The 25,816-nt window shown below is 46.9% G+C and overlaps 1 protein-coding gene across 1 annotated transcript in view; it reads left to right on the plus strand.

Moving 5' to 3' along the window:
• Nucleotides 1–25,816, plus strand: part of LOC144688623 (disintegrin and metalloproteinase domain-containing protein 12-like) — an 812,806-nt gene that overhangs the window by 211,003 nt on the left and 575,987 nt on the right. The window contains exon 15 of the mRNA XM_078555419.1: nucleotides 11,634–11,742. Coding sequence (XP_078411545.1) covers nucleotides 11,634–11,742 — 109 coding nt within the window. The remainder of the gene's footprint in view (nucleotides 1–11,633; nucleotides 11,743–25,816) is intronic.

The raw sequence follows: 25,816 nt of genomic DNA on the forward strand, positions 1-25,816 counted from the left end.
CCAGGGTGGAAGTGTCAATTACTAGGGGACATAGATTTAAGGTGAGAGGAGAAAACTATAGAGGAGATGTGCGGGGCAAGTTTTTTACGCAGAGTGTAGTGAGTGTCTGGAATTCGCTGCCAGAGGAGGAGGTGGAAGCAGGTACGATAGTGGTGTTTAAGAGGCAGCTTGACAAATACATGAATAGGATGGGAATAGAGGGCTACGGACCCCGGAAGTGCAAAATGTTTTAGTTGACAGGCAATATGATCAACGCAGGCTTGGAGGGCCGAAGGGCCTGTTCCTGTACTGTACTTTTCTTTGTTCTAAGATCAGCCATGATCTTATTGAATGGCGGAGCAGGCTCGAGGGGCCCAATAGTCTACTCCTGTTCCTATTTCTTATGTTCTTATGTTCTAACAGTCTTCAGCCAGAAGTGCCAAGCGGTTGATCCAACTCGGCCTTCTCCCGAGGTCCCCAGCATCACAGATGCCAATCCTCAGCCAATTCGACTCACTCCACATGATATCAAGAAAAGGCTGAAGGCACTGGATATTGCAAAGACTATAAGCCCCGACAATATTCTAGCTATAGTACTGAAGACTAGTGCTCCAGAACACATTGAGCCCCTAGCCAACTGTCCCAATACAGCCACAACACTGGCATCAACCCGGCAATGTGGAAAATTGCCCAGGTATGTCCTGTCCACAAAAAACATGACAAATCCAACCCAACTAATTACCGTCCCCATCAGTCTACTCTTGATCATCAGCAAAGTGCTCTAAGGGGTTGTCGATAGTGCTATCAAGCAGCATTTACACAGCAATAACCTGCTCACTGTTGCTCAGTTTGGGTTCCGCCAGGGCCAATCAGACCCCTGACCTCACTACAACTTTAGTCCAACCATGGAAAAAGAGCTGAACTCCAGGGCTGGGGAGAGAATGACTGCCCTTGACATCAAGGCAGCATTTGACTGAGTGTGGCATCAAGGAGCCCTAGCAAAACTGGAGTCAATGGGAATCAGGGGGAAACCACTCTGCTGGTTGGAGTCATACCTAGCACAAAGGAAGATGGTTGTGGTTGTAGGAGGTCAGTCACCTCAGCTCCAGGACATCACTGCAGGAGTTCCTCAGTTCCTCAGCTCAACCATTTTCAGCTGCTTCATCAATGACCTTCCTTCCATCATAAGGTCAGAAGTGGGGATGTTCGCTGATGTTTGCACAATGTTCAGCATTATTTGTAACTCCTCAGAAACTGAAGCAGTCAGTGCCCATATGCAGCAAGACGTAGGCAACATTCAGGCTTGACCTGATATGTGGCAAGTGACATTCTTGCCACACAAGTGTCAGCCAATGATCATCTCCAACAGGAAATAATTCAACCAGCTTTTCTTGACTCTCAGTGGCATTACCATAGCTGAATCCCCCACTCTCACCATCCTGGGGGGGGTTACCATTGACCAGAAACTGAACATGAGCACCCATATCAATACTGTAGCTACCACAGCAAGTCAGAGGCTGGGGATTCTGTGCAGGGTAACTCACCTCCTGACTCACTAAAGCCCGCCCACCATCTACTAGTCAGGAGTGTGATGGAATACTCCCCACTTGCCTGGTTGAGTGCAGGTCCCACAACACTCAAGAAGCTTGACACCATCCAGGACAATGCAGCCAGTTGATTGGCCTGCCGCTTACCATCTACTTCCTCCACCACCGACACACAGTGGCAGCAGTGTGAGCCATGTGTATGATACCCTCCAGTAGGTCACCAAGGCTCCTTCAACAGGACCTTCCAAACCCTGTTTTAAAAGTAAATAAAACATAAAAAAAATTCAATATGGAGAAATGCATTTTTATGTTTCCATCATTTTGAGTGACAAAGTACATGAAATGAATTATTTTTAGTGATATTTCTCATGCCTCTCTTCTTGATGGGTATTCAGGCATAGCAGGTTTCATAATATTTTTGGTGGGTGAAAATGGGGAATATTGCCTTTTTAGCCTGGGAACCGGAAGTACTTTAACTGCAGAAAGACTGGCTCTTGTGAAACCAGTGGACGTGGGATTGTATTTGTCAAATAATTTAGGGGAAGTTATACATCAGGCATGTTCTTCTTGTTTACCCATTGAATGTTACATAGATAACTGTTCCTTGTGGGATAACATCAACTCTACAAAATTGTCAGTGCAAAAGGATTAAGCATTGGCCTTGCTCACATGAAACAAATTTTAGATAGAAAGGAAATCTCCAAGATCAAATACGTTGCTGCAAGTCATTAATTATCTGATTAATTTTCACAAAAAGGAGTGCTTATACCAAAAGATTTTGGGAAGTGTGAGAAGAGCACATTTTGTTATGTACAGCTTTTTAGATGATATGGAGAACACTTTTTATTCTCTTCATTTCTTTTGAAATATTGTCTAAGGGTGGAATCACCGTGCCCGCTGGCATCGGGCGTGTTCGGTGGTGTGAGCAGACAATATGGCGAGAAGACCAAAATTCGGTTTCATGATGTTGCGAAACCAGTTTGTGATCATCCGGTCACCCCATCGATGGTGGCTGCATTTCCCACCATTGGGACCTCAGGAACCGTGTTGTAACACCACTTAGAGGAAGCACTGAGGGTGGCATGGGCGGAGAATGTACTCTGGGTGGGGGACTTCAATGTCCATCACCAATAGTGGCTCAGAAGGGGTGATGGAAGGGGTCATCAGCAGTGCTATCAAGCGGTACTTGCTTAGCAATAACCTGCTCACTGACACCCAGTTTAGGTTCCGCTAGGGCCACTCAGCTCCTGACCTCATTACAGGCTTGGTTCGAACATGGAAAAAAGAGCTGAACTCCCAAGGTGAGGTGAGAGTGACTGCCCTTGACATCAAGGCAGCATTTCACTGAGTGTGGTATCAAGGAGCTCTAGCAAAACTGGGGTCATTGAGAAACAGGGGGAAAACTCTCTGCTGGTTGGAGTCATACCTAGCACAAAGGAATATGGTTGTGGTTGTTGGAGGTTAGTCATCTCAGCTCCAGGACATCACTGCAGGAGTTCCTCAGGGTAGTGTCCTCGGCCTAACCATCTTCAGCTGCTTTTTCAATGACCTTCCTTCCATCATAAGGTCAGAAGTGGGGATGTTCACTGATGATTGCACAATGTTCAGCACCATTCACGACTCCTCAGATACTGAAGCAGTCCATGTCCAAATGCAGCAAGACTTGGACAATATCCAGGCTTGGGCTGACAAGTGGCAAGTTACATTCGGGCCACGCAAATGCCAGGCAATGACCATCTCCAACAAGAGAAAATCTAACCATCGCCCCTTGATGTTCAATGGCATTACCATCATTGAATCCCTCACGATCAACACCCTGGGCATTACCATTGACCAGAAACTGAACTGGACCAGCCATATAAATACTTTGGCTACAAGAGCAGGTCAGAGGCTAAGAATCCTGCGATGAGTAACTCAATTCCTGACTCCCCTAAGCCTTTCCACCATCTACAAGGCATAAGTCAGGAGTGTGATGGAATACTCCCCACTTGCCTGGATGAATGCAGCTTCCATAACAATCAGGAAGCTTGACACCATCCAGGACAAAGCAGCCCGCTTCATTGGCACCACATCCACAACTGACGCACAGTAGCAGCAGTGTGTGTACCATCTACAAGATGCATTGCAGGAATTCACCAAGGCCCCTTTGACAGCACCTTCCAAACCCACGACCACTACCATCTAGAAGGACAAGGGCAGCAGATAGATGGGAACACCACTACCTGAAAGTTCCACTCCATCCTGACTTGGAAATATATTGCCGTTCCTTCACTGTTGCTGGGTCAAAATCCTGGAGCTCCCTCCCTAACAGCACTGTGGGTGTACCTACACCACATGGACTGCAGCGGTTCAAGAAGGCAGCTCACCACCACCTTCTCAAGGGCAACTAGGGATGGGCAATAAATGCTGGCCCAGCTAGCGAAGCACACATTTCATGGATGAATGAAAGAAAACATCAGCATATCATTATAAGGACAGCACTGCCCTGCGGTTCAAGGTAGCGCAGAAGCACGTGCGGGGTTGGTGAAGGAAGCAGCCACGCATTAGAGACACCTTGTATAAAGTGACCATTCCGCTGCAGCAGAGACAGTTCAGGCGCAGCCCACCTTGATGTGATTGCAGTCAGGCCCTGAGCTCATCTGCCCACTCAAGCAACACAGAGGCATCAAAGTGCAACCAAGCACTCCAGAGCTTTTCACCTCTTGGGCCCAGACTGCAAACTAATGAGTGTTTTAGTGGACTACAGATCAGTTGGATGACTGGGCACGTTGTACAATCTACTCATTAAAGCTGGCCATGGGGCAGTCACTGGTCGGGGTGCTGACAGCCCCTTACAACATCATCATCCCGGTTTGGACCAGTCTCCCCCATGGTTCAAGCTAACGGTACGGTTTGCATGCGGGTTAGGAGAATGCCTGTGCCTGAGCTGAGAGCACAGCGTGCTGTCCAATAGGCAAAGCTGCCACCAATCTGTTGGGTAAAGTGAGAAGAGGAGGTTTCGAGCAGCCATGCAGCGCAATAATCTCTGGCCATCCACGTGGTGGCCAGCACTCTCCAGGAAGCGTTAAAGGGCCTTCAGACTGAACCAAGAGACACCCATGCTAATCCACGTGTCTCTTTCTTTCACCCTGCAGGAGGAGTACATCAGGATTAAGGAGCCTGGTGAACTAGCTGTGTGCCTCATGACTTACAGAGAGTGAAGATGATGGAGAAGCGAGCGACTGAGGCTCCTGGCTACGCAGAGAGAGGAGCAGCACCCTCTGGAAGAAGGGGTGGCTGGGGCTGTTGCAGATGCCACTGAGGAGCCAGAGCGAGCCATCGCTGGTCGGGGCTGAGGTAGACCCAGGGTCTATAGACGCTGCCTTTCATTCCTGCAGATGACCGAGAACTAGTGTCGCTGAAGACTAGTCAGTCACATCTGCCAGCTACTGCAGGATTTGGTGCCACAATCACATGGAGGGCATTCACTGCCAGTGTATATCTCAAGCCTCCACCCACAAATGCACCCATGAGCTCACGGATGCCATCTTTGCGAGGGCACACAACTTTGTGCATTTTGCCCGGGACCAGGAGAGCCAGGATGCAAGAGTGATTGGATTTGCCCAGATCTCGGGTTTCCCACAGGTGCAGGGTGCCATTGACTGCACTCACGTGGCGCTCAGATCTCCATCGCAACACACAGTCAACTACTTCAATCACAAGAGATCCCATTCACTGAATGTGTAGCTGGTGTGTGACCACCACAAACACATCCTGCAGGTCTGTGCATGGTTTCCAGGGGCGTGCATGACTCCTACATTCTCAGTCGGTCATAGATCCCTGACGTCTTCCAGGGTCCACAGAAGCTGCAGGGATGGCTCCTTCAGGACAAGGGCTAGAGGACGTGGCTGATGACACCTGTGCGGTGGCCTCAGACTGAAGCAGAACCTCATGCTGCAACTCGCAATTTGGTGGAACAAACCATCAGGATGCTGAAAATGAGGTTCCATTGCCTGGGGTTCCAGGGTGGAACCCTGCAACATAGCCCACAGAGGGTGTCAAGCATCATTGTCGCCTGCTCCGCCCTTTACAACCTGACAACCTGCAACAGGGAGAGGAGCTGGATGAAGAGGAGATGGAGGAGATGGAGGTCTCCTCCGATGAGGAGGATGTCGACGGTGATGAGGGTGAGGAGGTCCTGGAAGGCGACGATGATGGCGATGAGGCCCTCGCACCGGCCAGACAAAGCAGGGACGCTCAGGGGGTCCTCATAGCTGCTAGATTTGTGGAGGATGATGACGACATGCAGTGAGGAGACACATTGACTCCAGTTTGGCTAATGGCAGTGCCCATACCTTCTGTGAGAATGCTCCTGTCATGGAAATGCAGTGGAGGCCCTAATATTTACTCTATTGCAAGGGGATGATGATGACATGCAGTGAGGAGACACTCACAGATCTTCACACAGCCTCTGAGAATGTCTGACTCCTGTCTGACCAAGGGCAGCTCGCTTGTGCTCTGTGATCAAGGTCATAATCATAGAGTCGCAGCCATGAAACTTTAAAAACATCTGATCCTTTGTCTTCCTTCAGCACCTGACCCCCTTCAGGAGCACAGCATCACTGGTCACACTTGCTGAAGAGATGGGGGCCAGCCCCACCTTAATGGTGCTGAGAGCACACAGAGAGAATGATGGAACTCTGTACTGCCTGCCCACGACATTCTGGCAGCAAGGTGCAGGCATCAATAATGTGTCCAGGGAGTGTGAGGCTGGACCATCACTGTGGTCTAAATGCTGCAAGCACAGGGAAGAGGCCCTGGACTGAGACACCTGCCTTTATCTTGTGCAGAAAGGTTTCACATCAGAGTGACAGGAACACTGCTCATCAGAACAAGGAGCCATGGGCAGGGAGACATTCTTGGGATGTTGACAATTGAACATTATGTACAAGTGATTAACACCCGTGCCCAGGCTGTGGAACTATATCTTCTTAACCTTCCTAACCCTGCCACTATGCCTTGGTGCTCCCTTGACATCCACAGCAGAGGTAGAGGCAGCCTGCTGACTGTGACGCCCTGTCTGTGATGACGTTTATGGGCATCCACTGGAAGGCTGAGACCTGGAGGGTCCCAGCCTGCTTTGTGGCAGTAGCGCCCTCCTCAAGCTGTGGAGCTGGAGCTGATGGGATCACAGGAGGAGGTGATTTGGATGGGCTGGACACTGGCCCCGGGGTGTGCACCTGCTGATCCTTCTCCCTATAGGTGTCCAAGGGACCTTCTGATTTGAACAGTGGTCAGGGATAGCAGGGTGTGACTGCGGGTGAGGCAGGTAAGGGGACTCAGAAGGTAGAAGAGGAGGAGCCTCAGCCTTTGCAATTGTCCAACAAGGTTGAGGTTCTTGCAGCCTGTCTGGAAGAAAGTGAGGGCTGTAGTGTGGATGAGCAGACTGACTATGGCACCACGGTACAGGAAGCCATTCTAGTAGGGGCAGTTAGTAGGAGTGTAGTGGTAGTGGGGGACAGCATAGTCGGGGGGATAGATATGGTCCTCTGGAGCAAGGAGCAAGATCCCATATGGCTGTGTTGCCTGCCCAGTGCCAGGGTTCGGGACATCTGCTCTGGGCTGGAGAGGAACTTGCAGTGGGAGGGGGAGGATCCAGTGGTCATGGTCCAAGTAGGTACCAACAGCATAGGTAGAACCAGGAAAGAGGTTCTGCTGAGAGTATGAGCAGCTAGGGACTAAATTAAAAAGCAGAACCTCAAGGGTAATAATCTCAGCATTATTAGCTGAGCCATGGGCAAATTGGCATGGGGTAAATAAGATTAGAGAGATGAATGTGTTACTTAAAGATTGGTGTGGGAGGAACGGGTTTCGATTCCTCAGGCACAGGCACCAGTGCTGGGGAAAGTGAGACCTGGTACTGTTGGAACCGTCTTCACCTGAAATGTGCTTGGACCAGTGTCCTGGCGAGTTGTGTAACTCAGGCGGTAGAAAGGGCTTTAAACTAAATAGTGGGGCCAAGGAATCAAATTTGGGAAGGTGTGCTTAACCAAACAGTAGCGACAAGGCAAGTGAGAAACGACCTGTGAATGTGGGAAATGAGAAACAGAACATGACAGGAAGGGATATTGAGTACAAATCAAAAGTAAATCAACAGGGTAAGGCTAGAGATTAGAAAAATAATAAAAGGACAAAACCAAAGGCTCTGTATCTGAATGCACGTAGCATTCGAAATAAACCAGATGACTGCTGATGATATGCCCCAGGACTAACTCATAGGCATTGAGGATGGCAGCCTTGGTCTGTTCATAATTAGTGGAGTCAGCATGGAGTAGACCATAAGACCATAAGACATAGAAACAGAAATTAGGCCATTCGGCCCATCGAGTCTGCTCCGCCATTCAATCATGGCTGATAAGTTTCTCAACCCCATTCTCCCGCCTTCTCCCCGTAACCTTTGATCCCCTTACCAATCAAGAACCTATCTATCTTGGTCTTAAATACACTCAATGACCTGGCCTCCACAGCCTTCTGTGGCAATGAATTCCATAGATTCACCACTCTCTAGCTAAAGAAGTTTCTCTTCATCTCTGTTCTAAAAGGTCTTCCCTTTACTCTGAGGCTGTGCCCTTGGGGCCAAGTCTCTCCTACTAATGGAAACATCTTCCCCACATCCACTCTATCCAGGCCTTTCAATATTCTGTAAGTTTCAATCAGATCCCCCCTCATCCTTCTAAACTCCATCGAGTATAGACCCAGAGTCCTCAAACGTTCCTCATATGTTAAGCCTTTCATTCCTGGGATCATTCTCGTGAACCTCCTCTGGACCCTCTCCAGGGCCAGCACATCCTTCCTGAGATACGGGGCCCAAAATTGCTCACAATATTCTAAATGTGGTCTGACCAGAGCCTTATAAAGCCTCAGCAGCACATCCCTATTCTAGTCCTCTCGAAATAAATGCCAACATTGCATTTGCCTTCCTAACTACCGACTCAACCTGCAAGTTAACCTTCAGAGAATCCTGGACTAGGACTCCCAAGTCCCTTTGCACTCCAGATTTCTGAATCCTCTCCCCATTTAGAAAATAGTCTATGCCTCTATTCTTCCTACCAAAGTGAATGACCTCTTGGGCTCTCCCTTGAATTAAAAATGTCCAGATCTTGAGGGCCATTTGGCTGCTACTTTCTCAAGAGTGGCGAGAAATGATTCCATGTCACTCTTTTCGAATTTGGGAATAAATCTAGCATACTTAAGGGCCTCAGAGAGTTGTTCAGGTGTAGGCAGAAAGGGGGTGCTACCCGGTAGAGAAAGGTTTTACCTCACAGCTTCCAGCTGTCTGGTCTCTCTCTCCCTGTGAGCCGCCAGCTCCATTTACAGTTTTTGGACATGGAATTCTCTTTCCCTCTCTCTCTCTCTTTCCCTCTCTCTCTCTCTTTCCCTCTCTCTCTCTCTCTTTCTTTCCCTCTCTTGAAGGTCTAGCTGCATCCTGAGGTTTTGCAGGGTAAGGAGTCAGGTCCCGGGTCTACCTCAACTGGAACAAGAATCAAACCTGTGCTGTTGGCATTATTCTGAACCACACGCTAGCCATCTGGCCAACTGAGCTAACTGGCACCACCATAGAGATTATGATGAAACATATATGTATGATATGACATGTATGATACATGTCAGGTTAATTCTTCAAGTGGGGCGGTGAAAAAGACATATGGGACACTTGCCTTTATCAATCGAGGCATAGATTACAAAAGTAGGGAGGTCATGTTGGAGTTGTATAGAACCTTGGTGAGGCCACAGCTGGAGAACTGTGTGCAGTTCTGGTCGCCACATTATTGGAAGGATGTGATTGCACTGGAGGGGATGCACAGGAGATTCACCAGGATGTTGCCTGGGATGAAACATTTAAGTTATGAAGAGAGGTTGGATAGACTTGGGTTGTTTTTGTTGGAGCAGAGAAGACTGAGGGGCAACCTGATCGAGGTGTACAAGATTATGAGGGGCATGGACAGGGTGGATAGGGAGCAGCTGTTCCCCTTAGTTGAAGGGTCAGTCACAGAGGGTGGTGACGGTCTGGAATGCGCTGCTTGGGAGGGTGGTGGAGGCGGGCTGCCTCACATCCTTTAAAAAGTACCTGGATGAGAACTTGGCACGTCATAACATTCAAGGCTATGGGCCAAGTGCTGGTAAATGGGATTAAGTAGGTAGGTCAGGTGTTTCTCACGTGTTATGTGCAGACTTGATGGGCTGAAGGGCCTCTTCTGCACTGTGTGATTCTGTGATTCTGTGAGAACCAGGTCAAATACATGAAAGTAAGACATGGAGTGACATGAGAACAGAATGGTGGTCAACATAAAAGGGAAAAAAAATCTTCTACTGGCATGTGAGAGCTGGATTGGGTTCTATTACCTAAAACCATGCCTAGGCCATGCAGCAAACAAAGAAATGCAAGAAATAGGAACAAGAGTTGACCATGTGGCATGTTGAGCCTGCTCCATCATTCAGTACGCTCATGGCTGATCTTGGGCTTCAACTCCATTTTCTCACTCGCTCTCCGTATCTCTTGACTCCCTGAGAGGCCAAAAATCTGCCTATCCCAGCCTTAAATGTATTTTTTTATTCATTTATGGGATGTGGACAACGCTGGCTAAGCCAGCATTTATTGCCCATCCCTAAATGTCCTTGAGCGGTGGGGTGAGCTGCCTTCTTGAACTGCTTCAGTGTTCAACAATGGAGCATCCACAGCCCTCTGGGGCAGAGAGTCCCAAAGATTCACAACCCTTTGAAGTGAAGTAATTTCTCCTTATTTCAGTCCTATAGGATTGGCCCCTTATCCTGAGACTGTGCCCCCTGTATTTTAGATTCCCTGACCAGGGGAAACAATCTCTCAACCTATCAAGCCCCTTCAGAATTTAGGATGTTTCAATGAGATCACCTCTCATTCTTCTAGACTCCACAGAATATAGGCCCAATTTACTCAGTCTCTCATCACGGGACAACCCCTTCATCCCAGGGACCAATTTAGTGAACCTTTGCTGCACCACCTTCAATGTAAGTATATCCTTTCTTAAATGTGGAGAACAAAACTGCACACAGTACTCCAGATGTGGTCTCACCAAAACCCTGTACATTTGAGGCAGGACTTTTTATTCTTGCACTCCAATCCTCTTGCAACAAGCCAACATGCCATTGGTCTTCCTAATTGGAAGCTAGAATGTGAGGACTATGTGCCCTGGCGAGAACAATGACCCACTTTCCAAGACAGCCCTGAATAACCGTATGCTACACAAGCTTGGTGTCAACATTGCTGCTCTACACCAACCAGATTAGCCAACACAGGCTCTCTTTGTGAAGCTAATTACACCTTCTACTGGCATGGAAAGGGTGCTGAAGACCACTGTAGACAATGTGCTGGCTTTGCAGTGAGACAGTCAATTGAGTCGGTAGTAGCAACCTCGGAGTGCCTTACTTCCCTGCGGCTATCATCTGATGGAGGCGCAGTCAACCTCATATGCACCTAGCCATGTTACGGCCAGGTGAGGAGAGGTAAAATAACTTCCCTCTCCACTCTCAACAGGTGTTTGAAACGAAATCACTCGCCAATTCAGAGAGTGTTTAACTGTTTAATGCCGTGACTGTAAAAGATACACATTCATTGGATGTTTTCTCTTGGAAGTTTTAAAACATAAGGAAATAGCATTTATTGTGCTTAACTCTCGAGATTTAAAAATAATTAAAAAAACACACCAACTGTCACACATATATGCATTCAAGAGATTCTCTCACAAACAAACACACACACACAAACACACATGAGTAAGTTACAAAGAAGGTAACTTGTTTAAGTGCCTGGGGTTGCTGGACTAAGTCAGGCAAATCAATGTTACATTGGTCAAATACCAGAGATGGCAGGAAGAGACCCTTCCCTCACTATTTTGCATGGACCCACCTCCTAGTCCAGAGGGTTGGCAAAATCTAACTCCCCATTTCTCTGTAGCTGACACTCTCACATATGTCTCCTTCTTCCCTGTCAGGAACAGGCTGGGGAAGAAGCTCATGTGGCATGGACCAGTTGGACTTATTGCCTCTGTGTTGTGTAGAATCTTTGTAATTCTCCTGCTTTCTTTCTGATAGGTGCAACGTCTGCTGGAGAGATTTGTTATAAATATACGAATATAATAGGAAACGAATTTGGGAACTGTGGCAAGAACAACAATAATGAATACGTAAAGTGCCCCACTGAGTAAGTTTGTCAGAAAAAGTTAGCTGGTTTAGAATTGTTTGCAGTAATGCTGGAATTTTATATGAAGAGTAACTGAAATTATTGCGTTGTTTTATATTGTTCTAAATATGATTTAATAAGTCATGTAATGAAGAATCATTTGGTGAAACCAGTGACCTCCAGCCACAATATTAAAGTGTCAAATGATGAGATCTTCCTCAATGGCTCAATGATAATGACCTGTGTTACAATCCAAGCTGACGTTAATACTGGACAGGTCATATCCTAGAGTGAAACAAAAACTAAAATAGCCGGAAAAACTCAGCAGGTCTGACAGCCTCTGCGGAGAGGAACACAGTTGACGTTTCGAGTCCGTATGACTCTTCATCAGAACTAAGGAAATAGAAAAATGAGGTGAAATATAAGCTGGTTGAGGGGGGTGGGACAGGTAGAGCTGGATAGAGGGCCAGTGATAGGTGGAGGCAAAGAAGAGATTGCCAAAGATGTCACAGACAAAAGGGCAAAGGGGTGTTGAAGGTGGTGATATTATCTAAGGAATGTGCTAATGGGGACATTAAGGGCAGAAAGCAGGACAAGCAAGTGGCAGATAGCCCTAGTGGGGGTGGGGTGGGGGGAAGGGATTGAAATGGGCTAAAAGGTGGAGATAAAACGATAGATGAAAATAAATTTAAAAATTTAGGTGGGAAAAGAAAAATATATTTTTTAAAAATTATAAATTATTGGAAGAAGGGGGATCAGAAAGGGGGTGGGGATGGAGGAGAGAGTTCATGATCTGAAGTTGTTGAACTCAATATTAAGTCCAGAAGGCTGTAAAGTGCCTAGTCGGAAGATGAGGTGCTGTTCCTCCAGTTTGCGTTGAGCTTCACTGGAACAATGCAGCAGGCCAAGGACGGACATGTGGGCATGAGAGCAGGGTGATGTGTTAAAATGGCAAGCGACAGGGAGGTCTGGGTAATGCTTGCGGACAGACCGAAGGTGTTCCGCAAAGCGGTCACCCAGTCTGCGTTTGGTCTCTCCAATGTAGAGGAGACCGCATTGGGAGCAGCGAATGCAATAGACTAAATTGAAGGAAGTGCAAGTGAAATGTTGCTTCACTTAAAAGGAGTGTTTGGGCCCTTGGACGGTGAGGAGGGGGGAAGTAAAGGAGCAGGTGTTGCACCTTCTACGATTGCATGGGAAGGTGCCGAGGGAGGGGGTTGAGGTGTAGGGGGTGATGGAGGAGTGGACCAGGGTGTCCCGGAGGGAACGATCCCTGCGGAAAGCTGCTGGGGGGTGAAGGGAAGATGTGTTTGATGGTGGCATCATGCTGGAGTTGGCGGAAATGGCAAAGGATAATCCTTTGAATGCAGAGGCTGGTGGGGTGATAAGTGAGGAAAAGGGGGTCCCTATCATGGTTCTGGGAGGGAGAGGAAGGTGTGAGGGCGGATGCGCGGGAGATGGGCCGGACACGGTTGAGGGCCCTGTCAATCACTGTGGGTGGAAAAGCTCGGTTAAGGAAGAAGGAGGACATGTCAGAGGAACTGTTTTGAAAGTGGCATCATCAGAACAGATGTGATGGAGGCGAGGGAACTGAGAATGGGATGGAGTCCTTACAGGAAGCGGGGTGTGAGGAGCTGTAGTCGAGGTAGCTGTGGGAGTCGGTAGGCTTGTAATGAATATTGGTGGACAGTCTATCACCAGAAATTGAGACAGAGAGGTCAAGGAAGGGAAGGGAAGTGTCAGTGATGGACCAGTGAAAATGATGGAGGAGTGGAAATTGGAAGCAAAATTAATAAATTTTTCCAGGTCCAGATGAGAGCGTGAAGCAGCACTGAAGCAGTCATCGATGTGCCGGAGAAAGAATTGTGGAAGGGGGCCTGAGTAGGATTGGAACAAGGAATGTTCCACATACTCCATAAAGTGACAGGCATAACTGGGGCCCATGCGGGTACCCATAGCCACACCTTTTATTTGGAGGAAGTGAGAGGAGTTTTAGGAGAAATTGTTCAGTGAGAGAACAAGTTCAGCCAGATGGAGGAGAGTAGTGGTGGATAGGGATTGTTTGGGCCTCTGTTCAAGGAAGAAGCGGAGAGCGATCAGACCATCCCAGTGGGGGATGGAGGTGTAGAGGGATTGGACGTCCATGGTGAAGAGGAGACGGTTAGGGTCAGGGAACTGGAAATTGTTGATATGATGTAGGACGTGAGAGGAATCACGGATGTAGGTGGGAAGGGACTGGACAAGGGGAGTGAGAATGGAGTCAAGATAGCAAGAAATGAGTTCCGTGGGGCAGGAACAGGCTGACACAATCGTTCTGCCGGGACAGTCCTGTTTGTGGATTTTGGGTAGGAGGTAGAAGCGGGCCGTCTGAGGTTGGGAGACTATGAGGTTGGAAGCTGTGGAGGGAAGATCTCCAGAGGAGATGAGGTCAGTGACAGTCCTGGAAACAATGGATTAATGTTCAGTGGTTGATCCTAGAGTGAAACCTGGCTTCATGGGCCCTACCTTTTTTTTGCAACTTGGAGGAAAATCATTGAACACATTCCCAGGAGTCTGCTGATGAACTTTGATCCCATCCTTTATTATTAGCGCAACACCACCTCCTTTTCCTTTTTTCCTGTCCATCCTAAATGTTGAATATCCTTGACTATTCAGTTCCCAGTCTTAGTCACCCCGCAGCCATGTTTCCGTAGTGGCAATTAGATCATACCCACCATACCCATCAACCTCTATTTGTGCCCTTAAATAATCTACCTTGTTGTGCATTCAGGTAGAGTGCCCTTAACTTTGTCTTTTTGACAATAATATTCTGAGGGCATGGGCTCAATTAATAATCTGGATAATCTAGATGAATTCTAACTGACAACGTACACTCAGTAATGATGACCATGAAACTATTGCTGATTGTCATAGAAAACCATCTGATTCACTAATATCCTTTAGGGAAGAAATTTGCTATCCTTAACTAGTCTAACCCACTTGTGACTCCTGACCCTCAGCAATGTGGTTGACTCTTAACTGCCCTCTAAAAAGGCCCAAAAAGCCACGCAGATCAAGGGCAATCAGGGATGGGAAACAAATGCTGGTCTTTCCAGCAATGCTGACATCCTATGAAAGAATAAATTTAAATCGAAACATTGACAAAAAGATCCAACATCAGCTGCACCATTCAAGCCTTCTACAAACTACACCACCGAGTGTTTGACAGCAAGGAACTCCGCAAGTCAACAAAATTCCTAGTGTACAGAGCAGTTGTTGTCACCACACATCTGTCCTGCAGCGAAACCTAGGCTCTGAATTTAGTGACACGTAAGAGCATTAAAGAAATTCCATCAGCAATGCCTCTTCACCATATCCTCTGAATTCAACGGAAGAACTGGCGAACAAACACGAATGTTCTTCTTGGAGCCTCAAGCTTTCAGGCAAATATCCTGCAAAAATCTCCTTCATTGGACTGGACACTGTGTCCAGATGACAGAAAACCATCTGCCCTATCAGCTCCTGTACTGCAGTGAGACCTGGACTATATATCATTGACACATTGACACAGCGCTTGAGAAATTCCATCAGCAATGCCTCCTCTGGATTCAATGGGAGGGCCATCGAACAAATGCTAGTGTCCTTCTTAAAGGCAGCTCCAGAAGTGTTCAGGCAAAACTCCTGCAAAACCAACTAGGATGGACTGGACACTGTCCGGATGGCTGATAAATGTCTCCCCTGTCAAGTCCTTGTCTTGCAACTCTCAAATGGCCACCATTCCAGGGGAGGAGGAAGAAAATGCTTCAAAGACACTCTGAGGCTGTCCTTGAAAGGTGGCAGCATGGAGGTTAAAGATTGGGAGGAGTTTGCCACCAATCAGAATGAGAACAACTTGCCCATCAAACTGTATCCCACTTTGAGTCATCATATCTGAATGAGTAGGCAAAGTGGCAGCAGAGGAGAAAAAAAAAGGAAGCATATCCTGCACTCCGGATTCCACTACCTTGTGGGACATCTGTCCTATGGCGCCCAAAGAGCTACAGGTTGAGAATTGGCCTGTTCAGTCACATGAAGACCCATGGGAGAAAATTGGAACCCTGGGTAGACACCATCCTTGAATGGTTGGACAGCCAATGATGGTAGGTTTTACCAAAGATGTCACAGACAAAAGGACAAAGGGATGTTGACGGTGGTGATATTATCTAAGGAATGTGCTAATGGGGACATTAAGGGTAGAAAGCAGGACAAGCAAGTGGCAGATGGCCCTGGTGAGGATGGGGTGGTGGGAAGGGATCGAAATGGGCTAAAAGGTGGAGATAAAACAATAGATGAAAATAAATTTAAAAATAGGTGGGAAAAGAAAAATATATATTTTTTAAATTATAAATTATTGGAAGAAGGGGGATCAGAAAGGGGATGGGGATGGAGGAGAGAGCTCATGATCTGAAGTTGTTGAACTCAATATTCAGTCCGGAAGGCTGTAAAGTGCCTAGTCGGAAGATGAGGTGCTGTTCCTCCAGTTTGCGTTGAGCTTCACTGGACCATTGCAGCAGGCAAAGGATGGACATCTGTCCTATGGCGCCCAAAGAGCTACAGGTTGAGAATTGGCCTGTTCAGTCACATGAAGACCCATGGGAGAAAATTGGAACCCTGGGTAGACACCATCCTTGAATGGTTGGACAGCCAATGATGGTAGGTTTTGCTTACAGTGATTCAATGTTCTTATGTACATAACAGCAGGTTGTATTTATAGGGGAACTTTAATATAATAAAACATCCTAAACTGTTTCAGGAGCATTGTAAAACAAAGCATGACGCCAAGTCACAAAAGGTGATATTAGGCTTGGTCAAGGAGAGTCTGAAAGGAGGGAAGTGAGGTAGAGAGGCTGAGAGATTTAAGGAAGGAATTCCAGCTGCCCAAGGCTTTGGTAGCTGAACATGGGGCCACTCATGGAGCAATCATAATCAGAGATGCTCAAGAGACCGGAATTTAAGGAGCGCAGGTATCTCGGAGGGTTATCGAGTGGGTGTAGATTACAGAGATAGGGAGGGGTGCGCCATGGAGGGGTTTGAAAAAAAGGCTGAGAAATTTAAAGTGGAGGTGTTGCTTAACCAGGGACAAATGTAGGTCAGCTGGCACAGGGGTGATACAGGACTTGGGTGTGATTAAGGATACAGGTAGCAAAGTTTAGGATGACTGCAAGTTTATGGAGGGTAGAACGTGGGAGGCCGGCCAGGAGTGCATTAGAGATATGCAGCAGCAGCCACCTCAATGGAGGCATCTCCTTGTGGCCGGTTGGGAGGGGCCATTGCAGCCAGAAGCTCCTAACCCTAAGGGGGAACTACCAACAGCAAAGGCCAGACCTATACACGAACCGCTGCTGCGCCGAGGGGTTTCACCTTAGATCACAGAGCCCTACTTGGCCCGTCCAAAAATACTTTTTTTATCACCACCCTTCTGAATGTGACTCCATTTTGAAGCACTTTTGTCTTTCCCTAACTTGCTTGTTGGGCTGTGGAGGCTCTAGAACTGCCAGCCCAGTGATTGGATTGACAGCATCAAGAGCCTGCTGCTGGCTGTCCTTGATTGGATGGCAAGTTCAGAGGTAACCAAGATGGAAGCCACCTCTGGAAAACATCATTTAGGGAAGGAAATCTGCCATCCTTACCTGGTCTGGTCTGCATGTGACTTCAGACCCACAGCAATGTGGTTCACTCTTAATGCCCTCAGCAAACCACTCAATTGTATCAAACTGCTGCAAAGTCGAAAAGAAATGAAACTGGACAGACCACCCGGCATCGACCTAGGCACTGGAAATGACAACAGCAAACTCAGCCCTGTCGACCCTGCAAAGTCCCCCTTACTAAGACCTGGGGGCTTGTGCCAAAATTGGGAGAGCTGTCTCACAGACTAGTCAAGCAACAGTCTGGCGTGGTCATCCTTACCGAATCATCCTTACAGACAATATCCCAGACACCGCCATCACCATCCCTGGGTATGTCCTGTCACACTAGAGGTAGCACCACAGTATACAGTCAGGAGGGAATTGCCCTGCAAGTCCTCAGTATTGACTCTGGGCTGGATTGCATGAAGTCTCATGGTATCAGGTCAAACATGGGCAAGGAAACCTCCTGCTGATTACCACGTACCGCCCCACCTGCAGATGATGAATCAGTACTCACCATGTTGAACACCCAGCTGGAAGAAGCACTGAGCATGGCTAAAGCACGGTATGTACTCTGGACAGGGGACTCCAATGTCTGTCACAAAGAGTGGCTCATTGTACCACTACTGACTGAGCTTGTCAAGTCCTGAAGGATGTAACTGCTAGACTGGGTCTGCGGCAAGTGGTGAGGGAACCAACGAGAGGAAAAAACCTACCTGATCCAATTTTTATTTAAAACATTCGTGGGATGTGGGCATCATTTGCCAGGTCAGCATTTATTGCCCATCCCGAGTTACTCTTGAGAGCCTGGTGGTGAGCTGCTTTTTTGAACTTTTTTAAAATTCTTTCATGGGATGTGGGCTTCACTGCAAGGCCAGCATTTGCTGCCTGCCCCTAATAGCCCTTGAACAGACTTTGCTAGGTCAGTTCAGAGGGAATTTAAGAATCAACCATATTGCTGTGGGTCTGGAGTCACATGTAGGCTAGGCCAGGATGGCAGATTTCCTTCTCCGAAGGAGATTAGTGAATCGGTTGGGTTTTTACGTCAATCGATGATAATTTCGTGGGCACCATTACTGATTCTAGCTTTATATTCCACATTTATTAACTGAATTTTAAATTCAACCAGCTGCTGTGGTGGGATTTGAACCCATGTCCCCAGAGCGTTAGCCTGGGCCTTTGGGTTACTAAGATAAAAGCAAAATACTGCAGATGCTAGAAATCTGAAATGAAACCAGAAAATGTGGGAAAAACTCAGCAGGTCTGGCAGTATCTGTGGAGAGAGAAACAGGGTTAACGAAGCTGAAGAAGAGTCATATGGACTCAAGACATTAACTCTACACCGCCATCTCCCACTGCTGCAGTCCATGTGGTGTAGGTGCACCGACGATGCTACTAGGGAGGCAGTTCCAGGATTTTGGCCCAGTGACAGTGAAGGAACGGCGATATATTTCCAAGTCAGGATGGTGAGTGGCTTGGAGGGGAACTTCCAGGTGTTGGTGTTCCTATGTATCCGCTGAAAGGTATATCCCAGTGAGGAAGAAGGATTCTATGAAGGGGATAAACCAACCAAGGAAGTTAAGGATAGTATCAAATAGAAAGAAAAAATGTACAATGTGGCAAAGATTAGTGGTAAGCCAGAGGAATGGGAAAGTTTTAAAAACAAACATAAGATGACCAAAAAAATAATAAAGAGGGAGGAAATAAACTTTGAGGGCAAACTAGCAAGTAATATAAAAACGGACAGTAAGAGCTTCTTTAAATGTATAAAAAGGAAGAGAGAGGCCAAAGTGAACATAGGCCCTTTATAGAATGAGGCTGGGGAAATAATTATGGGGAACCAGGAAATGGCAGAGGAGTTGAATAGATACTTTGCATCAGTCTTCACAGTAGAAGACTACACTAATAGCAATCCAAAAATATTAAATAATTAAGGGGCAAAAGGGTGGGAGGGGGAGGGGGGAGGAAATAAATACAATAACTATCACTAGAGAAAAAGTACTAGGGAAACTAATGGGGCTAAAGGCTGATTAGTCCCCTGGACTTGATGCTAAAAGGTTAGTTAAGGAAAAAGTGGAACCTATCAGAGATGAAGATGGAAACTTGTGTGTAGATGCAGAGGCTGTGGGAAGGGTTTTGAATGAATACTTTGTCTCTGTGTTTACAAAGGAAAGGGAGGATGTAGATATAGTAGTCCAGGAGGAACACTGCGAGATATTGGACGGGATAGTCATAAAGAGAGAGGAAGTACTCGAAGGGTTGAAATCCTTGAAAGTTGATAAGTCACCAGGGCCAGATGGATTGTTTCCGAGGCTGCTGAAGGAAGTCAGGGAGGAGATAGCAGATGCTCTGAGGATGATTTTCCAATCTTCACTAGATACAGGGGAGGTACCAGAGGACTGGAGAAATGCAAACGTAGTTCCATTGTTTAAAAAGGGATCAAAGGAAATGCCAAACAATTATAGGCCAGTTAGTCTTACATTGGTGGTGAACAAATTAGTAGAATCAATCCTGAGAGATAGGATTGTCTACTGTCATGTGGAAAGGCATGGACTAGTCAGGGATGGTCAGCATGGATTTGTTAAAGGAAGGTCTTGCCTCACAAATTTGAGGAAGTGACAAGAAGGGTTGATGAAGGTAGTGCAGTGGATGTTGTGTACATGGATTTTAGCAAGGCATTTGACAAGGTCCCACATGACAAATTGGTCAGGAAAGTAAAAGCCCATGGGATTCAGGGTAACGTGGCAAACTGGATAAAAGGTTGGCTTTGTAACAGGAAACAAAGGGTAATGGTCGATGGATGCCCTTGCGAATGGAAAGTTGTCTCTAGTGGTGTTCCACAGGGCTCGGTGTTGTGTCCCTTGCTGTTCGTGTTATATATTAACGATTTGGACGTGAATGTGGGGGGCACGATTGGGAAATTTGCAGATGACACAAAGATTGGCCGAGTAGTGGATAGTGTAGAGGATAGCCATAATCTCCAAAATGATATAGATGGGTTGGTGGAGTGGGCGGTAAAGTGGCAGAAAGATTTTAATATAGAGAAGTGTGAGGTCATACATTTAGGGAGGTCAAACAGTTACAGGGATTACAAAATAAATAGGAATATACTAAGAGGGGTAGATAAAGTGAGAGATCTTGGCGTACAAGTACACAGATCCCTGAAGGCAGCAGTTCAAGTAGACAAGGTTGTAAAGAAGGCATATGGAATGCTCTCCTTCATTGGCAGAGGTATAGAATATAAAAGTAAGGATAGAATGTTGGAATTGTATAAAACACTGGTGAGGCCACAACTGGAGTATTGTGTGCAGTTCTGGTCACCACATTACTGGAAGGACGTAATAGCTCTGGAGAGAGTGCAGAGGAGGTTTACAAGAATGTTGCCAGGGTTAGAAAAGTGTATCTACGAGGAGAGATTGGATAGGTTGGGGTTATTTTCCTTAGAACAAAGAAGGCTGAGAGGTGACTTGATTGAGGTGTTCAAAATTATGAGGGGAATAGATAGAGTGGACAGGATAAAATTGTTTCCCTTGATGAAGAATTCTAGAACCAGGGGACATAGATTCAAGATACGTGGCAGAAGGTGTAGGGGGGACATGAGGAAGAACTTTTTTACACAGAGGGTAGTGGGTGCCTGGAATTCGCTGCCCAAGTTGGTGGTAGAGGCAGAAACTTTAAACTCTTTTAAAAAGTACCTGGATCTGCACCTTAAGTGCTGTAAGCTGCAGGCCTATGGGCCGGGTGCAGGAAGGTGGGATTAGAAAGGGCACCTGGGTGTCGTCGGGCTGGCATGGACAAGATGGGCCGGATGGCCTCCTTCTGTGGGGTAACTTTTCTATGGTTCTATGGGTTGCATCCGAGGGTATTAAAGGAAGTAGCTGCAGAGATAGTGGATGAACTGGCAGTAATCTTCCAAGAATCCTTCAAATCTGGAAAAGTCCCAGAGGATTGAAAACCTGCCAATGTAACACCCTTATTCAAAAAGGGAGGGAGACAGAGAACAGGTAACTATAGGCCAGTTAGCTTAACATCTGTCATTGGGAAAATGTTGGAGTCTATTATAAAGGATGCAATAGCAGAACATTTAGAAATGCATAATCTAATCAAGCAGAGTCAGCATGGCTTCATGAAGGGGAAATCATGCCTGACAAATTTATTAGAATGCTTTGAGAAGGTAACAAGCAGGATAGATAAAGGAAAACCAGTAGATGTAATATATTTGGATTTCCAAAAGGCGTTTGATAAAGTACTGCACATAAGGCTACTTAATAAGGTAAGAGCCCATGGTGTTGGGGCATATTAGCATGGATAGAGGATTGGCTAACTAATAGAAGAAAGAAAGTTGGGATAAGGGAGGCATTTTCTGGATGGCAACCTGTAACTAGTGGAGTGCCACAGGGATCAGCGTTGGGGCCACAATTACTTACAATATATATTAATGACTTGGATGTGGGAAGTGAGTATACTATCACCAAGTGGGAAGGCAAGTGGTGAGGATGACACAAAGAGACTTACACAGGGATATAGACTGGTTAAGTGAGTGGGTATGGAGGGATTTTCTTATGAGGAGAGGCTGTGCCTCACAGGTTGTGCCTGTCCTCATTGGAGTTTGGAGGTGACCTTATTGAAACATATAAGATTCTTAAGAGGCTTGACAGGGTAGACGTTGACAGGTTGTTTCCCGTTTTGGGAGAGTCTAGGACTAGAGGGCATAATCTCAGAGTAAGGGGGTGCCCATTTAAAACAGAGGTGAGGAGGAATTTCTTCTCTCAGAGGGTAGTGAATCTACGGAATTTTTTACCGCAAAGGGCTGTAGAGGCTCATTAAGTATATTTAAGGCTGAGATGGACAGATTTTTAATTAGTAAAGGAATCAAGGGTTATGGGGAAAATGCAATAAAGTGGAATTGAGGATTATCAGGTTAGCCATGATGTCACTAAATGGCGGAGCAGACTCGATGGGCTGAATGGCCTACTTCTGCTCCGACGTCTTATGGTCTTATGGCCCTTGTCCTTCTAGATGGTAGTGGTCGTGGGTTTGGAAGGTGCTGTCTAAGGAGCCTTGGTGAGTTCCTGCAGTGCATCTTGTAGATGGTACACACTGCTGCTACTGTGCGTCGGTGGTGGGGGGAATGAATGTTTATGGATGGGGTGCCAATCAAGTGGGCTGCTTTGTCCTGGATGGTGTTCAGCTTCTTGAGTGTTGTTGGAGCTGCACTCATCTCAGCAAGTGGAGAGTATTCCATCACACTCCTGACTTGTGCCTTGTAGATGGTGGACAGGATTTGGGGAGTCAGGAGGTGAATTATTCATCACAGGTTTCTTAGCCTCTGACCTGCTCTTGTAGCCACAGTATTTATATGGCTAGTCCAGTTAAGTTTCTGGTCAATGGTAACCCCCAGGATGTTAATAGTGGGGGATTCAGCGATGGTAACGTCATTGAATATCAAGGGGCGATGGTCCGATTCTCTCTTTTTGGAGATGGTCATTGCCTGGCACTTGTGCGGAGCGAATGTTACTTGCCACTTGTCAGCTCAAGGCTGGATATTGTCCAGGTCTTGCTGTGATTGGACATGGACTGCTTCAGTATCTGAAGAGTTGTGAATGGTGCTGAACATTGTTCAATCATCAGTGAACATCCCCACTTCTGACCTTATGATGGAAGGAAGGTTGTTGATGAAGTAGCTGAAGATGGTTGGGCCGAGGACACTACCCTGAGGAACTCCTGCAGTGATGTCCTGGAGCTGAGATGACTGACCTCCAACAACCACAACCATCTTCCTTTGTGCTAGGTATGACTCCAACCAGTGGAAGTTCTCCCCTGATTCCCATTGACTCCAGTTTTGCTAGGGCTCCTTGATGCCACACTCGGTCAAATGTGGCCTTGATCTCAAGAGCAGTCACCCTCACCTCACCTCGTGAGTTCAGCTCTTGTGTCCATGTTTGAACTAAGGCTGTAATGAGGTCAGGAGCTCGGTGGCCCTGGCAGAACCCAAGCTGGGCATTAGTGAGCAGGTTATTGCTAAGCAAGTGCCGCTTGATAGCACTGTTGATGACCCCTTCCATTACTGATGATCGAGAGTAGACTGATGGGGAGGTAATTGGCTGGGTTGGATTTGTCCTGCTTCTTGTGTGGAGGACATACCTGGGAAATTTTCCACATAGCCGGGTACATGCCAGTGTTGTAGCTGTACTGGAACAGCTTGGTTAGGGGCGCGGCAAGTTCAGGAGCACAAGTCTTCAGTGCTATTGCCGGAATATTGTCAGGGCCCATAGCCTTTGCAGTATCCAGTGCCTTCAGCTGTTTCTTGATATCATGTGGAGTGAATTGAATTGGCTGAAGACTGGCATCTGTGATGCTGGGGACCTCCGGAGGAGGCTGAGATGGATCATCCACTCGGCACTTCAGGCTGAAGATTGTAGCAAATGCTTCAGGCTTATCTTTTGCACTGATGTGCTGGGGTCCCCCATCATTGAGGATGGGGATATTTTTTGAGCCTCCTCCAATGAGTTTTTTAATTGCCCACCACCATTCACCACTGTATGTGGCAGGACTGCAGACCTTAGGTCTGATCCATTGGTTGTGGGATCGCTTAGCCCTGTCACTTGCTGCTTATGCTGTTTGACACGCAAGTAGTCCCGTGTTGTAGCTTCACCAGGTTGACACCTCATTTTTAGGTATGCCTGGTGCTGCTCCTGGCATGCCCTCCTGTACCCTTCATTGAGCCAGTTTTGATCCCCAGGCTTGATGGTAATGGTAGAGTGGGGGATATGCCAGGCCATGAGGTTACAGATTGTGTTCAAGTGCAATTCTGCTGCTGCTGATGGCCCACAATGCCAGTCTTGAGTTGCTCGATCTGTTTGAAATCTATCCCATTTAACATAGAAACTTAGAAACTAGGAGCAAATTAGTAGGCCATTTGGCCCTTTGAGCATGACTGCCATTCAGTATTATCATAGCTGCCTCTCTATCTCAAAGCCATATTCCTGCTTTCTCTCCATACCTCTTGATGCCCATAATATCCAAAAATTTATCAATTTCTTTCTTGAATATACTCAGTGACCCGGCCTCCACAGCCTTCTGTGGTAGAGAATTCCAGAAGTTGACCAGCCTCTGAGTGAAGAAATCTTTCCTCATCTCAGTCCTAAATGGCCTGCCCTGTATCCTGAGACTGTGGCCCCTGGGTCTAGACTCCCCAACCATCTGCCCTGCACCCAGTCTATCTAGCCCTGTTAGAATTTTATACGTTTCAATCAGATCCCCTCTCATTCTTCTAAACTCTATTGAATACAGGCCTAGTCAAACCAATCTCCCCTCATACGACTGTCCTGCCATCCCCGGTATCAGCCTAGTGAACCTTTGCTGCACTCCCTCTATGGCAAGTATATCCTTTCTTCGGTAGGGTGACCAAAACTGAACACAATACTCCAGGTGTGGTCCCATCAAGGCCCTGTATAACTGCTGTAAGACTTCCCTACTTCTGAACTCAAGTCCTCTTGCAATGAAGGCCAACATACCATTTGCCTTGCTAATTGCTTCCTGCACCTGCCTGTTTACTTTCATTGACTGGTGAACAAGGACATCCAGATGCCTTTGTACATCCACATTTCCCAAAATATTATCATTTAAATAATACTTTGCCTTTCTGTTTTTCACACTGAAGCATATAACTTCACATTATCCACGTTATACTGCATTTGCCCACACACACGACTTGTTTAAATTGCCCTGAAGCCTCCTTGCATCCTCCTCACAACTCAAAACCCTGCCCAGTTTTGTGTTGTCAGCAAACTTGGAAATGTCGCATTTGATTTCCTCATCTGAGTCATTTATATATATTGTGAATAGTTGGGGCCCAAGCACTGATCCCTGTGGTAACCACTAGTCACCACCTGCCATCCGGAAACAGACCCATTTATTCCCACTTTCTGTTTCTGGTCTGTCAACTAATTATCAACCCATGCCATGCCCCTGATCCCATGTGCTTTAATTTTGCTCACAAGCCTCTTATGTGGGACTTTATCAAAAGCCTTCTTGAAATCCAAATACACCTCATCCACTGGTTCTCCCTTATCTATTTTAGCACTGTGGTAGTGCCACACAACCTGATGGGAGGTATCCTTAGTGTGAAGGTCCACAAGGACCTCCACAAGGACTGTGGTCAGTCTTGCCGATACTGTCATGGACAGATGTATCTATGGCAGGCAGGTTGGTGAGGATGAGTTCAAGTATCTTTTTCCTTCTTGTTGGTTCCTTCACCACCTGCTGGAGATCCAGTCTAGCAGCTATATCATTTAGGACTCGGCCAGCTCAGTCAGTAGTGGTGCTACCGAGCCACTCTTGCTGGTGGACATTGAAGTCCTCCACCCAGAGTACATTCTGCGCCCTTGCCACCCTAAGTGCTTCCTCACATAGAGGAGCACTGATTCATCGGCTGAGGGAGGACGGTA

This window comes from Cetorhinus maximus, chromosome 1 (assembly GCF_964194155.1).
Source record: "Cetorhinus maximus chromosome 1, sCetMax3.hap1.1, whole genome shotgun sequence".
Taxonomy (NCBI): Eukaryota; Metazoa; Chordata; class Chondrichthyes; order Lamniformes; family Cetorhinidae; genus Cetorhinus; species Cetorhinus maximus.